Below are 12,555 nucleotides of genomic sequence, written 5' to 3'. Positions count from 1 at the left end.
AACCAAACTTTTATTTTGGCAACAACCATAAACCAGATTTTGGTCAGTCAAGATTTCCCCTCAATGCCAAACAGTATTTGAAAGATGTGCTCGCTTTGATGCTGTTTAAGATAATCAAAAAACTGCCCAAGGTCCATGTGGTAATCATTCCTGAGTCCATAGTCTCCATGAGCCGCAAATATCAGTTCTTCAAAGGAAGTAAACAGGCGCAGATTATCCATGGCACCGGTCACTTCCATGGTCTCAGCATGTTTGCAGGAGATATGTTTCCAGTTAGGATAGCGGATGTCACGCCAGAATTCCTCACATTGGTCCTTCTCCCCTTCTACACATATAATGCCTGGCTTTCCCGTCAAGCAGAAACCGGTCAGATTCAGGTGCTTGGCACAGTCCAAGATCTTCTTCTTTAATTCCTGGCGATATATATGGTGGCTGTAAATCCACATTCGATGGAAAGTTCTAACTCTTTTAAGGTTTGGTTCAGGGTCAGTACCATTTTTGGTGCTCTGTATGTAAGAGGAGAGGTTGTCTTTCAGCCACTGTACAGCGTTCATGATGCATAGATCCCCGCGCTCCAATGAACCGATGAAGGATGACAGGCATCTGTTTAGATCATTATGCTGCTGCTTTTCCAAAAAATCAGATCGGACAAACAACTGTGGCTCCTTTGTAGGGTAACTGTGAGGAAGTGACACGTGCATTTCTGCCTTCACCTAAAGGGTAAAAAACTGGTTATTATATCCTTTATAGTGACACACAGAGATCAGGCAGAAATATGAAACAGACAGTGAGGCTGAGTTACTTAAGAAAATGAGAATGTTTACACAATACACACTAAATTGTGTACATATTCACTTCAACTATCCACTCATATGCAGATGAAATAAGGTTTCTTGCACATGATTGGATAACTGAAATGAATATTTACACAAAATGTATTGTGTGAACATTCTCAGTTTGTTCAGTAAAACACCCTCAGCGTTTTTTTCTTCAAAATGCTATGCATTTACCAGTTTTAACTCTACTCAAAAACTATTTTTCCCACCCTTCCCTTTCACCCACCTCCAACCCATCCTTATAGGCTTTTGTTTCCCCTAATCTTGTAAAGTCAGATACTTTACAACAGTGGTGGTGAGATCCCTCACCACCACTATGTGTGGCTAGAGGGACCATGAGTCAGCAGTGCGATACCACCTGAGAACAACACTCCCCTTTACTCCCTCTGCTGAAGTCGGTGCTCTTCTGGATCCTGAGACTAACCTGGCCAATGGACATCCAATAGGAAGTGTCCGCATCATGCAGGTGCTGATGTAAATGCTCAAAGAAGGACCCAAGCAGGAAGTAAACAGCAAAGAAGAAGATTCTTGGCTGTAGCATCATGTGACAGTAAACCTTCAAGTTTTTTTTCCATTTTTCTATTTATGGGGCTAAATTTACTATAGAAATATGTTTTTTATTAATTAGTTCTTTTTATTTCCTCATTCTCAAGTGGTATCCAGACCGCCAGCCCCCCATACGCGAGCCTGCATTAGATAGACGACTGCTGTGGAGCCACCCATACGTGCACCTAGCTGTATGTGTCCATAGAGACACACACAGCTTGCGGCAAGCCATGCCCCCACCCTTGCAGTCACATCTTGACTGACAGCAGAAGCAGCCATCGGCTCCTCTCCTCTTCCCTCCAGGAAGTTTTGGGAACCCTGAGTATCTTCCTGGTCACAGTGGAGGAGACGAGTGGCTGCAGGTAAGTGTGGGGGGAACGGGCTGTTAGGAAAGTACTGGGTGTTTTTTGCCTTGATGCAGAGAATGCATTAACCCCTTCGTGACGGGGGACGTACACTGTACGTCCCGCCACAAAGGGACCAAGTGACTCGTCACGTACACTGTACGTGACAAGTTATTTGCTGCATTACAGGGCTGATTCTCAGTGGTTACCATTCATTAAAGGATGCCTTTTTCAGACACCTGATACCTTAATATCGGGTGTCTGAGAGTCAAAGCAGAGCGGGCAAACATGCTGGCAAAAGCCGGCATTCTGACAGCTCGTATAGATCAAGAGAGATATCTCTCTCGATCGTATACTGGCTTTTTTTTTCTTTCACTTTCAGGAATAGATACATAATGTATCTATTCCTGAAAGAAGAATGTTTCAGTTTTCTGATCGCTGTTGGAACGATCAGAAAACCTTTAGTGACAGCTGAATCCTGAACTGCTGCAGGATCAGTGTCACTAACTTATTATTGGCTGTTCTGAAGTTTGAAGCAGCCTAATAATAACCAAAAATGTATTAATTTATCAAGCAGTAATAGTGAGATTAATTCACAATGACTGCTTGATATAATTAAATAAATGAAATACAATTTTTAAAAAAATAGTGAAAGGTGTAAAAAAAATAAAGAAAAGTGTAAAGAAAAAAAAAGTGTAAAAAAAATAAGGGACAAATAAATTAATGTATTTATTGCATTTTTTTTTTAGCTGTGCTGTCCTAAGTGAGGCGTTAGACACACATATGTGATATAAATATATAGCCCTATCTGTCCTCTAAAAAACAATATATAATATGTGTGGGTGCACTTTGTAAGAAAGTATATTACTGACGTGGAAGAATCACACAGCAAAAATGTCAAAAGTGTGTCAGTTAATTGCGAACAGAAACTAAAAAGAAGCTCAGTCATGAAGGGGTTAAAGTAAAAGAAAAACCCAGCCTTTAATACTACTTTAAGGTAAGTAAAAAAGGACTTTTAGATAGGGATTTATTTTTCTTTTCATCCAGCAATCATAGCGGGTGTGGGAGGGGGATATATCCTGGAGTTGGGCTTTAAAGTGACATTAAAGGCAACTTTTTTTTCCCCTCATCCCAACGTTAAATAAAGCACTTACCTTAAATTATATCTCTTAATCTGATCTTCTTCTTCTTTCCTGATGTTTTCAGCCTTCTCTCCAGCGGTGCAGCAGGTGTCCGATCCAGCGCCGACTCCTCTGGGCTCGCTGGCACTTCCTGTCCCACGGTGTCTGCATGCGGGTGCACACGTCCATAGACTTACCTTGCGTCACTCCTCGCATCCCGGCCGAAAATGTGAACTGCGAATGCGCCCGCCCCAAGATCCTTTGCGGCCGCCCGAGAATTTTCACACTTTCGGATGGAAGCGCGCGAGGAAGACAGGGGTAAATTTAAACCGCTGGTAAAGCGTTTTATTTTTTTGGACCAGCACAGCAGCTCTGTGGCCGGAGATCAAACGGAGTTCAGTACACGATCTCCGTTTGATCTCCTCCTCCTCGTCGGAATGCAGGAAGTGCTTCATCAGCTTCTCTGGGGGTCCCTAGGTGACATTAGGGGTCCTAAAGACCCCTGATGTCTCCATAAAGAGGACCTGTCACTGCAAATTGGCTATCACATAGGGAGTTTGTTTGCTCCCTCTGTGATAGCATTAAAGTTCAGTAAAAAAAAAGTTTAAAAAAAATTAAAGTTACAAAAAAAATAAAGAATTAAGTCACATATCAAAGCAATAAAAAAAATAAAGTCCCAGCCCCCACATGCACACGCAAACATGCGTCGAGTCCGCCTACATGCGAAAACGACGATTACATCCATTGCGCTGCACATGTTACATATCGCCGCGAACGTCGGAATGAGAGCAATCATTTTAGGGTCATCAATCACTGATAAAACTAAACTGATGAGCGTTAAAAGCTTTTAAAGCGTCGGCTGTGGTGAATTTGGGGTATGGTAGTTATTTGTGAGTTTGCGGGTGCGCGCAATTTAAAAGCTTGACATGTTTGGTGTCTATTTACCTGACGTGACCCCATCTTTTATATTTTACCAAAAAATTGGGTAATAATAAATGTTTTATAACATAACGTAGGGAGAACAGGTTTTTTTTTAAAATGTCGGTACTTTTTTCATTATATAGTTTTAAAAAAACCCGTAGTGGTGATTAAATACCACCAAAAGAAAGCTCTATCTGTGCCCAATAAATGGTATAAAATTCATTTCAGTACAGCGTTGCATGACGGAATACATGTCAGTCAAAGTACCGCAGCTCTGAATACTGAAAAATGGCCTGGCCAGGAAGGGGGTATAAACACCCCGGTCAGCAAGTGGTTAATATAAACACTACATGGTGAAAGACATATATATCAAAAGGATGCTTTTAAGAGTGCTGACACCTCAATGAAATATGAAGTAGATACTTAAGAAACAAAGACACCAAAAAACTAAAGTAAAACTTCCACTTTTATTATATGTTATTTATTTTGTCCAAAAAGAAAAAAAAAATCCTATTTCAATTACAACATTGTCACTAACAAAATCCAGGACGGCCAAGTCATCACAAACAATATACTCACTAGATCTAATATAAATGAGCAACAGAACGTAAAACATATCTTTACCCAAGAGCAAACTATAATATATTGCAATGTATCTATCCATAAATGTTATGGCTGTATTAATTTGTTTATTTATTTTTTATCAGACTTTTGTTTCCTTTTTTAACCTATTAAACCTGCCAACAACATATTTCCTTTCCTAGGGTGACAACACTGTCTTAATGTACTGTATTTATGATGCAGTAATGTTGTCACCCTAGAGCAGGACTAAAAACAAAACCCTTCTCCCTCTCCTCTTCTTATAGAGGGGAGTTGGTTTATAGTCTATAAAGATAGCAGGCAACAATCCTAACTTACTAGAATCTAGCTTACAAGAGTTCAATGAGTTGGCTGAATCTTAGGGGTTGACTTACTAAAAAGACACTTCACCTTTCAATGGAATTTGCACTTTGCAGGGGAAATTTCCTTTAGCTTGGTGACTGGTGAGGGAAAATAAGAAAAACAGTATTTTTGCTTGCACATAATTGGGTGATGGAAGTCAGCAGAGCTTTATTTACTAAACTAAGGGAAACGTCCCCTTCAATGTGCAAATTCCATCAAAAATCCTATGGACTGAGAATTTCTCCTACTGCAGCAGTATAACAAGAGTAGCAAAGCCAGTTAATATGGCAATGACAATGTATCACTGGAACCCCCAAGATGAATATTAGATGGATCCAAAGGGTGACTTGATATACCAACAACTAACAAAATCAAAAATGCAGATTTTAGAAAACTGGACCTTCAAGCCCGTTGTAAGTTGCAAGGCCATATTTGCTGGCAACACATAATTAAAACATGAAGAACAGACAACAATATAAAATCATACTAAAGAACAATATTAAGGATTGAGAGAAAACGATTGATAAATGAAACATTCTTACCTTCTCATCCTCGGTCTTAACACACACTGTATATCCAACAGATGGTGGCAGAGACTGATACATTCCTTCTACATACTTTCTTATTAGAGGAACAGATTTGGCATCATTCAGTATAATGTCTTCTTTGTTAGGAAACATAGAGAAGAGCATTTCCAGCTCTAGTAACTGAAGTTCAAGGCATTCCTTAATGGTGGCACTCATATTAATAAAAGAGCTTCTTCCAACTGTACCTAGGATAACATACAGAAGCTAAATTACAAAATGCATCCTTTTACTCTCAACAGTAGGCTCCCTTCACCTGCTGACACAGAATTTTAGATATCTGAAGGGACTTGACACCATCTATTATTTGTGTGTTCCTGTACTCATGTAGGGTCGACCTATATCTACAGCATTTAATAGAAAACACTAAATAACTTCCATCATTCCCTACTCCAGAGGAGCTTACAACTCCCCTAACATGGTTAAACACACAGTCTACTACCAGTAGAATCCAGCAAACATCAGTGTAATTGGGAATTGTGGGATTGATTTACTAAAGTAGTAAAGCATAGTCACCTTGCAAGGGAATTTTCACTTTAAAAGGGATTTTTACTTAACTCAGTGAATGTGGTGATTCGCAAAGCTCAGTAAAAGGTAAGCTAAGTGAAAATTATTTTACTTTGTTAAGAATACCAAAATCACAAGCAAGGAAAATGAGGAAACTGTGTTTTTGCTTACGCATGATTGGATGACAGAAGTCAGCAGAGCTACATGTCATTCACTAAATTAAGAGAAAATTCCCCTGCAAAGTGAACATGCTTTACTTCCTTAGTAAATCAACCACAGTGTGTGCATCAAGTCCTCTGCATTAGGAAGGTTACACGGTACCTGGGATTAGACCTTTCTTGTGCAAGTGCTATATAGAAGATGGGGCAGACCTGAAGATTGCATGCACATTAGGGTTGCCACCTTTTTTTCCATTTAATTTTGGTTGCCACTGTCTGCCTGACATCTTGTGTCCGGGTTTCTGCTGCCACGAAACCCGGAAACAGCATTCAAAACCGGCACTGCCCGGGTGAATCCTGGACAGGTGGCAACCCTAATGCACATCTCCTATTGGGCAGCTGTTTACCAGAATGTAACAAACGTGCATTTAAATAGCAAGTCTCTGATGTGCTTGATTCATTGAACCCACTAATAAATAATGGCTTAAGTGTCAAGAACAGGTTGATGTAGAATTGAAACTGAAATACATAAACAAAGGGTTCCCTTTTGCAAAAAAAATACATGAAAAGGTCAGTAGGCCCAAAAGATTTACAGCTAAAGTCGTCTCCTGTATAGGTTGAGCTTGTCTTCACCTCTCCTGCCTCCCTCTATTATTGTAATGGTGGCCTTAGTGAGGACTACGCACCCTCAGGAGGTAGAGAGGGTGGGTCTTAGTTATTGGTTTCAGAAAATGTCAAGATATGAATGTGCATGCACTATTTTTTGCGATTGTACCGCAGTAGAACGCAGGGTATTGTACCACCGTGTGGTCCTGTGTGGCCGATCGCACTGCGGGCAGGGGGGCGTGTCTGCACTGCCACGGTCCCTCCCACCCCATATTGCAAGGAGACTTTGTGTACGCGATCCCTTGCGTTCCAGGCAAAGGAAAGTGCGATGAGCGCACGTGCTGGTGGAAACGAGCCCTAAAGTAGGGCTGGACAAAACCCAGGAGCCGGGCAACCAATGCCTCATAAAAATTACAGCTGGTGCCTAACTTTTGAGGTTTTCTCTAGTTGTTGTCAATGGAGCTGACGCCTAAAAAGCCTGTTGGCACCTGGATTGGAATAGACTGGCTCCTGTATTCCATATTAATTTGTCCACCCGATTTAAAACCTAAAAAACTCCCCTTGCAGTGGGGCAACCCCCAACTGCAAGGGTCCAGAGCTCTTTTTGTCCAGGGGATTGTGTAAAGTGGTTTTACTTACCTGATCCCAACTCCCCTAGCAGTTGATGCTCACCTCATCTCTCCTATGCTCTGGCTTGTGCACTGCCCCTCATGTATAATGTAGGACTAAGGACCCTGCATTAGATGTGATGGTGTCTGTGGGCCTCCAACTCTCAAAGCAAAGGGGAGAAGAGGCTGTGGGTACATATTTTGGAGCCTGTGGAAGCGGGGATCAGGTAAGAAAACTGCTTTACACTGGTCCCCTCGACATAAATGAGAAGTGAACCCTTGTAGTGCTGGGGTTGCCCCAATGTAAGAGGAGTTTTTTTGTTTGGCCAGACCATAATCACAACTTTTGTTGAAGCCAGCGCCAATCATTTTAGGTTAGGTCTACATAGTGAGTTGCCCCTAACAGGAAAAGAGGGTAAAATGCCCCCCAGAAGTATATCAGAGTCTACAATAGGAAAGAACATGAAAACCACATATTCTGTATGTAGGAACTTCATGTTATTTTATCAGCATCCTACAAAAGATATGCAAATAATTTTACAATCATTAGGCTGCAGAGAAAGTCAGAAAGACTGCAGATTATTCATTGAAATGTTTTTCAAGAGATTAAAACGGAGGCCCTGGATTTAATAGTGTGCGGCTTCCAACAGAAATGGTTCCACCCAAATTATATGTCATTATCTTGAGTCCAAGTCTCAGCAGGAGCAGTACATGGCATTGCATTTTCCTTCCTTCCTTTCCTACTAAGTTACTGTACTTCTTTTTTTAAGTCTGTATTCCTTCCCCTCACATGGCATGACCTGGCAAACAGTATAAACCCTTCATATTCCCTTATTACACTTACAATTACACTCCAATGACTGAAACAAATTGGGGTTGATTTGCATTCGGAATAGAGCCTGTTTACCTACAGGGGTTATAACCCTCCCGTATTCTATATAAAGCTAAAAACAAGTTTTGGCTTCATTTCTACTTTAAGAAATATGCTTCATTTCTACTTTAAGAAATCTTTACTTTTACTTTACTATCGTTACTTTGAAACAAACTACAAATCCTCTGAAAGGTAAAACAGCGCATATATACAGAATGTACAGTCATGGCCAAATATATTGGCACCTCTGCATTTCTGTCAGGTTATTCCACTTCGCGCAGAAACTTGTTGCAATTACAAGTGTTTAGGCATTCTCATGTTTATTTCTTTTATTTGTATTGGTATGACACAAAGGTGGAGAAAAAGAAAAGCCAAATCTGACACATTCCACGCAAAACTCCAAAGATGGATACACATTTCTTGGCACCCTCATTTAATATTTGGTAGCACAGCCCTTGGAAAAAAATAACTGAAATGAATTGCTTCCTATAACCATCAATGAGTTTCTTACACCTCTCTAGAGGAATTTTGGACCACTCTTCTTTCGCCAACTGCTCCAGGTCTCTCAGATTGGAAGGGTTCCTTTTATGAATGAATGAATAAAAAGGGGCGTTATGGTAGGAGACCCAGGAGGACCCCACTGCTGACACAGAAACATAAAAAAAAGCCAGATTGGAGTTTGTCAAAACTTACCTGAGGAAGCCAAAATCCTTTTAGGAGAATGTGCTTTTGACAGACGAAACAAAATTACAACAAGAAATTAGGCCTTTAAAGAAAAAAATACAGTCCCTACAGTCAAACATGGTGGAGGTTCACTGATGTTTTGGGGTTGCTTTGCTGCTTCAGGCACTGGATGTTTTGACTGTGTGCATGGAATTATGAAATCTGAAGACTAGCAAATAATTCTGGGGTGCAATGTAGGACCCAGTGTCAGAAAGTTGGGTCTCCGTCAGAGGTCATGGGCCTTACAGCCGAAATGGTTTCAGACAAAGCGCTGGAGAGTACTGGACTGGCCAACAATGAGTCCTGATCTGAATCCCATAGAGCACCTGTGGAGAGATCTCAAAACAGCAGTTGGGAAAAGGAACCCTTCCAATCTGAGAGACCTGGAGCAGTTGGCAAAATAAATGTGGTCCAAAATTCCTGTAGAGAGGTGGAAGAAACTCATTGATGGTTATAGGAAGCCGCTGATTTCAGTTATTTTTTTCCAAGGGCTGTGCTACCAAATATTAATGGAGGGTGCCAATAATTTTGTCCAGTCCAGTTTTGGAGTTTTGTGTGGAATGTGTCAGATTGTGGCACAGAGCTCTTATGTTTCTAATCACTTCAATGTGAGATTTGTCATAAATTCAACTGCTGCAACATCTGACTCTGGCAAGTTGCTCCGCCAAATCTGCTCATTCATTTCTGTCCAGATCTGAATGCTCCAGACATTTGTCGGAATTACTGAATCAGATTTGTGAACAGAAAGGAAAAATCTAGTGACTTGATGACCGTATCATAATGAGCCAATAAATATAGTGGCTGGAAAACGAAGCATGCTCTATACATGTGCTGATTTTCAGCAGTGCCGATCTGAAACAATCTGTGTGTGCTGAATTCTGATCATTTATGGACATGAATACTTATAATATTACTGCTAGAGAAAATTGTAGGTACACAAGTTGAACAACTTAGAAAATCAGTAAATATCTACAGGCATTAATTGGATTCCTACAGTGATGCTAAAGTTTATGTTTTATTCAGCAAATGGAAGAACACCATGGATTTATGGAAAAATTGGGACAGTTAATGATCCCAGTCATGACACACCAGAATCAGTGATGGATGACAGAATAAAGGAGGAAATGTACAAAAAACTGTCTTGTATAGCATCAGCTTTTCTCTTGTCTGCATAATAGGTGCAATAATGCCATCTGGTGTTATCTGGTGAAATAGCGGTCTCTGCCTGGAAGCCTTGTTATATGTACTTTTTGTGTAATAAATTTAAATGTTTCAGAAATGAAATAATTTTTGGGTCACGCCTTAATGACCAAGGAAACATGTGGGTCCGGAGGTTACACGGGTTGAGAACCACTGCTCTATATTATATTTGGGCAATGTTCTATTGGGAAACCTTGGGTCCTGCCATTCATGTGGAGGTTACTTTGACATGTACCACCTACCTATACACTGTTGCTGACCAAGTAAATCACTTGATGGAACTGGTATTCCCTGATGGCAGTGGCTTCTTTCAGCAGCATAATGCTCCCTGACACAGTGCAAAAATGGTTCAAGAATGGTTTGAGCAACACAACAATGAGTTTGAGGTGTTGACTTGGCCTCCAAAGTCTCCAGATCTCAATCCAATCGAACATCTGTGGTATGTGCAGGGAAAACAAGTCTGATCCATAGAGGCCCCACCTTGCAACTTACAGGACTTAAAAGAGAACTATGGGGGAACCTTATTATCCCATAGCTCTCTTCAGGGTCATGGGAGGACATATATAAACCTCCTCCCGTGACCAAAAGCTCAGTATATAGCGGGCTGTTGCCCGCTATATAGTGAGAGCGCCGCAGCCGGGACGGATCCCGACAATACTGTTGAGATCCACTCCGCTGACTGATTGACAGCTGGCTCTGCCTATCTAGTGGCAAAGCCAGCTTTGCCTGCCCCTTCCATTGCTCCAGTCAGTGTTGGAGGATCGGAGAGGGGAGGAATCACTGCGGGGAGCGGTGACCGACAGTCACTGCTTTCTGCAGGCAGATGATCATAAAGTGAGCGAACGATGGTATGTTTCCGCTCACTTCCCAACCAATAGAGCCGACGTGTGACAGCTTCAATGTCATACGTCGGCTCTAACTATGGGGATGAGTGTCATTCACTCACCCCATTAGCTTGATGCCAGATACCACAGCATACCTTCAGAGGTCCAGTGGAGTCTGTGACTTGATGGGTCAGGGCTGTTTACTTGGCAAAAGCGGACCTACTTAATGTTAGGTGGGTTGTCATAATGTTATGGCTGATTGATAAATATGACATACTCTGGATCAGGACAGCAACAATCTAAACACTGCACTATAAATGACATACAGCTCATCACTCCAATCCATACGCTTTCCTGCTCCATGTATATGTCACACATCATTATATCCCATTCCACTCAGAACACTATCCTGTATGTATTCTAATAATCGTCACACAACTACCACTGTCCATTTTTTATTTTCTAGCATTATGAAATGCAGCTGCTCATGATCACCACCAAATACTCAGATAGACCTTCATCTGGTACACGGCTCTATGTATGACATGACACGTGTCATCCTCATGTACCCCTTTAAAAGACATCTGGGGCTTCGGCACTGACACCGATCACTACAAAAAGCGGCAACCACAGCTGCCACAGTCACGTGACAGATCCCTACTCAAGCGATTAACACATACACACAACAAAACCAACGTGCCTATGACAAGGGGCGAGACAGAAGAGAAGAACAGCTGACCTGCCGCCTCCAGTGCCTTCCTCCTGACCGCCTTTGATTGGCTCGAGAGAAAGCTGCCGCTCCCTATACGCGACGCAGGCAAAGAGGCGGACCTAGGAAATGCTAATCGCTGATAGACGGGACATAAGCAAAGGGGCGGGCCTAGGAAATGCTAAACGCTGATAGACGGGACACAGGTGAGGGGGCGGGACCAGGAAATGCAGAGCCCTGATAGACACGTCACGGGCGCAGCGTCACCTTCCTGGCTGTGAGAGGCGTGCAGGTAATACAGGCTTGTGTGCTGTCAGGAGGGTCTGTGATCATTGACAGGCGCAGAGGATCTGTCACTCTCATCTCATATAGAATTCCATTCCTAGCGGTCCTGTATTGTAGCAGTGTGGGCTCACGTGTGTAACGCTCATCACACACAGGGGTCTGCTTGATTGCATAGTTCAGGAAGGTCCTCATATTATGTAGTCTTGGTACATGTAAAACTGTTTGTAATGTGAATGGTGACCCTAAAGCAATCAGATTGTACAATCTCCTTTAAAGCTACCAAAACGATGTAATGTTAGGAGAGACCTTAACAAGCCATTTCATTTGTATCCAATCACTACCTTAGTTGTACCACTACATAGTTGTTGGTAGATCTAAAGGAGAAAGTACAATCAGATTGTATAGTGTATGGCCAGTTTAATTGGGTGATAGACTCTAAGGACAAACACACTGTAAACTTTGTTGATAATTCTGTTGACATGTTTACCACTTTCCTTCTCCTCCTGTAGCTGTAGTATTTCCAGGGCTGTTTCCTGCAGAGCTGGTATATCCTCCCATCACAGGGCTCAGGTACAGTTGATTGGTATTACATTGAATGATTTGGGATTTTATCCGTCCACCAATCAAGGCTCAGATTACAGATCAATCTGAGATACATAAACCGGGAGATTGTATTTGGTTGTTACAGGAAACTAGATCTACTGATCTGAGGTTGTCTTATGGAATAAGGAGCAATCAGCAGCAATAGACTCCGTTTACTAATCTGTATC

The 12,555-nt window shown here is 41.7% G+C and overlaps 2 protein-coding genes across 2 annotated transcripts in view; one reads left to right on the top strand and one right to left on the bottom strand.

Moving 5' to 3' along the window:
* On the bottom strand, positions 1-5,478 carry RWDD2A (RWD domain containing 2A). The gene is made up of 2 exons (XM_018560867.1): positions 5,253-5,478; positions 1-713 (listed from the first exon to the last, which is right to left on the bottom strand). Exons 1-2 carry the CDS (start codon positions 5,451-5,453, stop codon positions 48-50), a joined length of 867 nt encoding a protein of 288 aa, XP_018416369.1. The 5' UTR covers positions 5,454-5,478; the 3' UTR covers positions 1-47.
* Positions 5,479-11,701: 6,223 nt separating this feature from the next.
* Positions 11,702-12,555, top strand: part of PGM3 (phosphoglucomutase 3) — a 21,527-nt gene continuing 20,673 nt past the window's right edge. The window contains exon 1 of the mRNA XM_018560863.1: positions 11,702-11,792. The gene's annotated coding sequence lies outside the window, so the exon portion shown is untranslated. The remainder of the gene's footprint in view (positions 11,793-12,555) is intronic.

This window comes from Nanorana parkeri, unplaced genomic scaffold (genome assembly GCF_000935625.1).
Source record: "Nanorana parkeri isolate BGI_ZX_2015 unplaced genomic scaffold, ASM93562v1 scaffold483, whole genome shotgun sequence".
Lineage (NCBI taxonomy): Eukaryota > Metazoa > Chordata > Amphibia > Anura > Dicroglossidae > Nanorana > Nanorana parkeri.
This window is presented reverse-complemented; position numbering and strand designations above follow the sequence as displayed.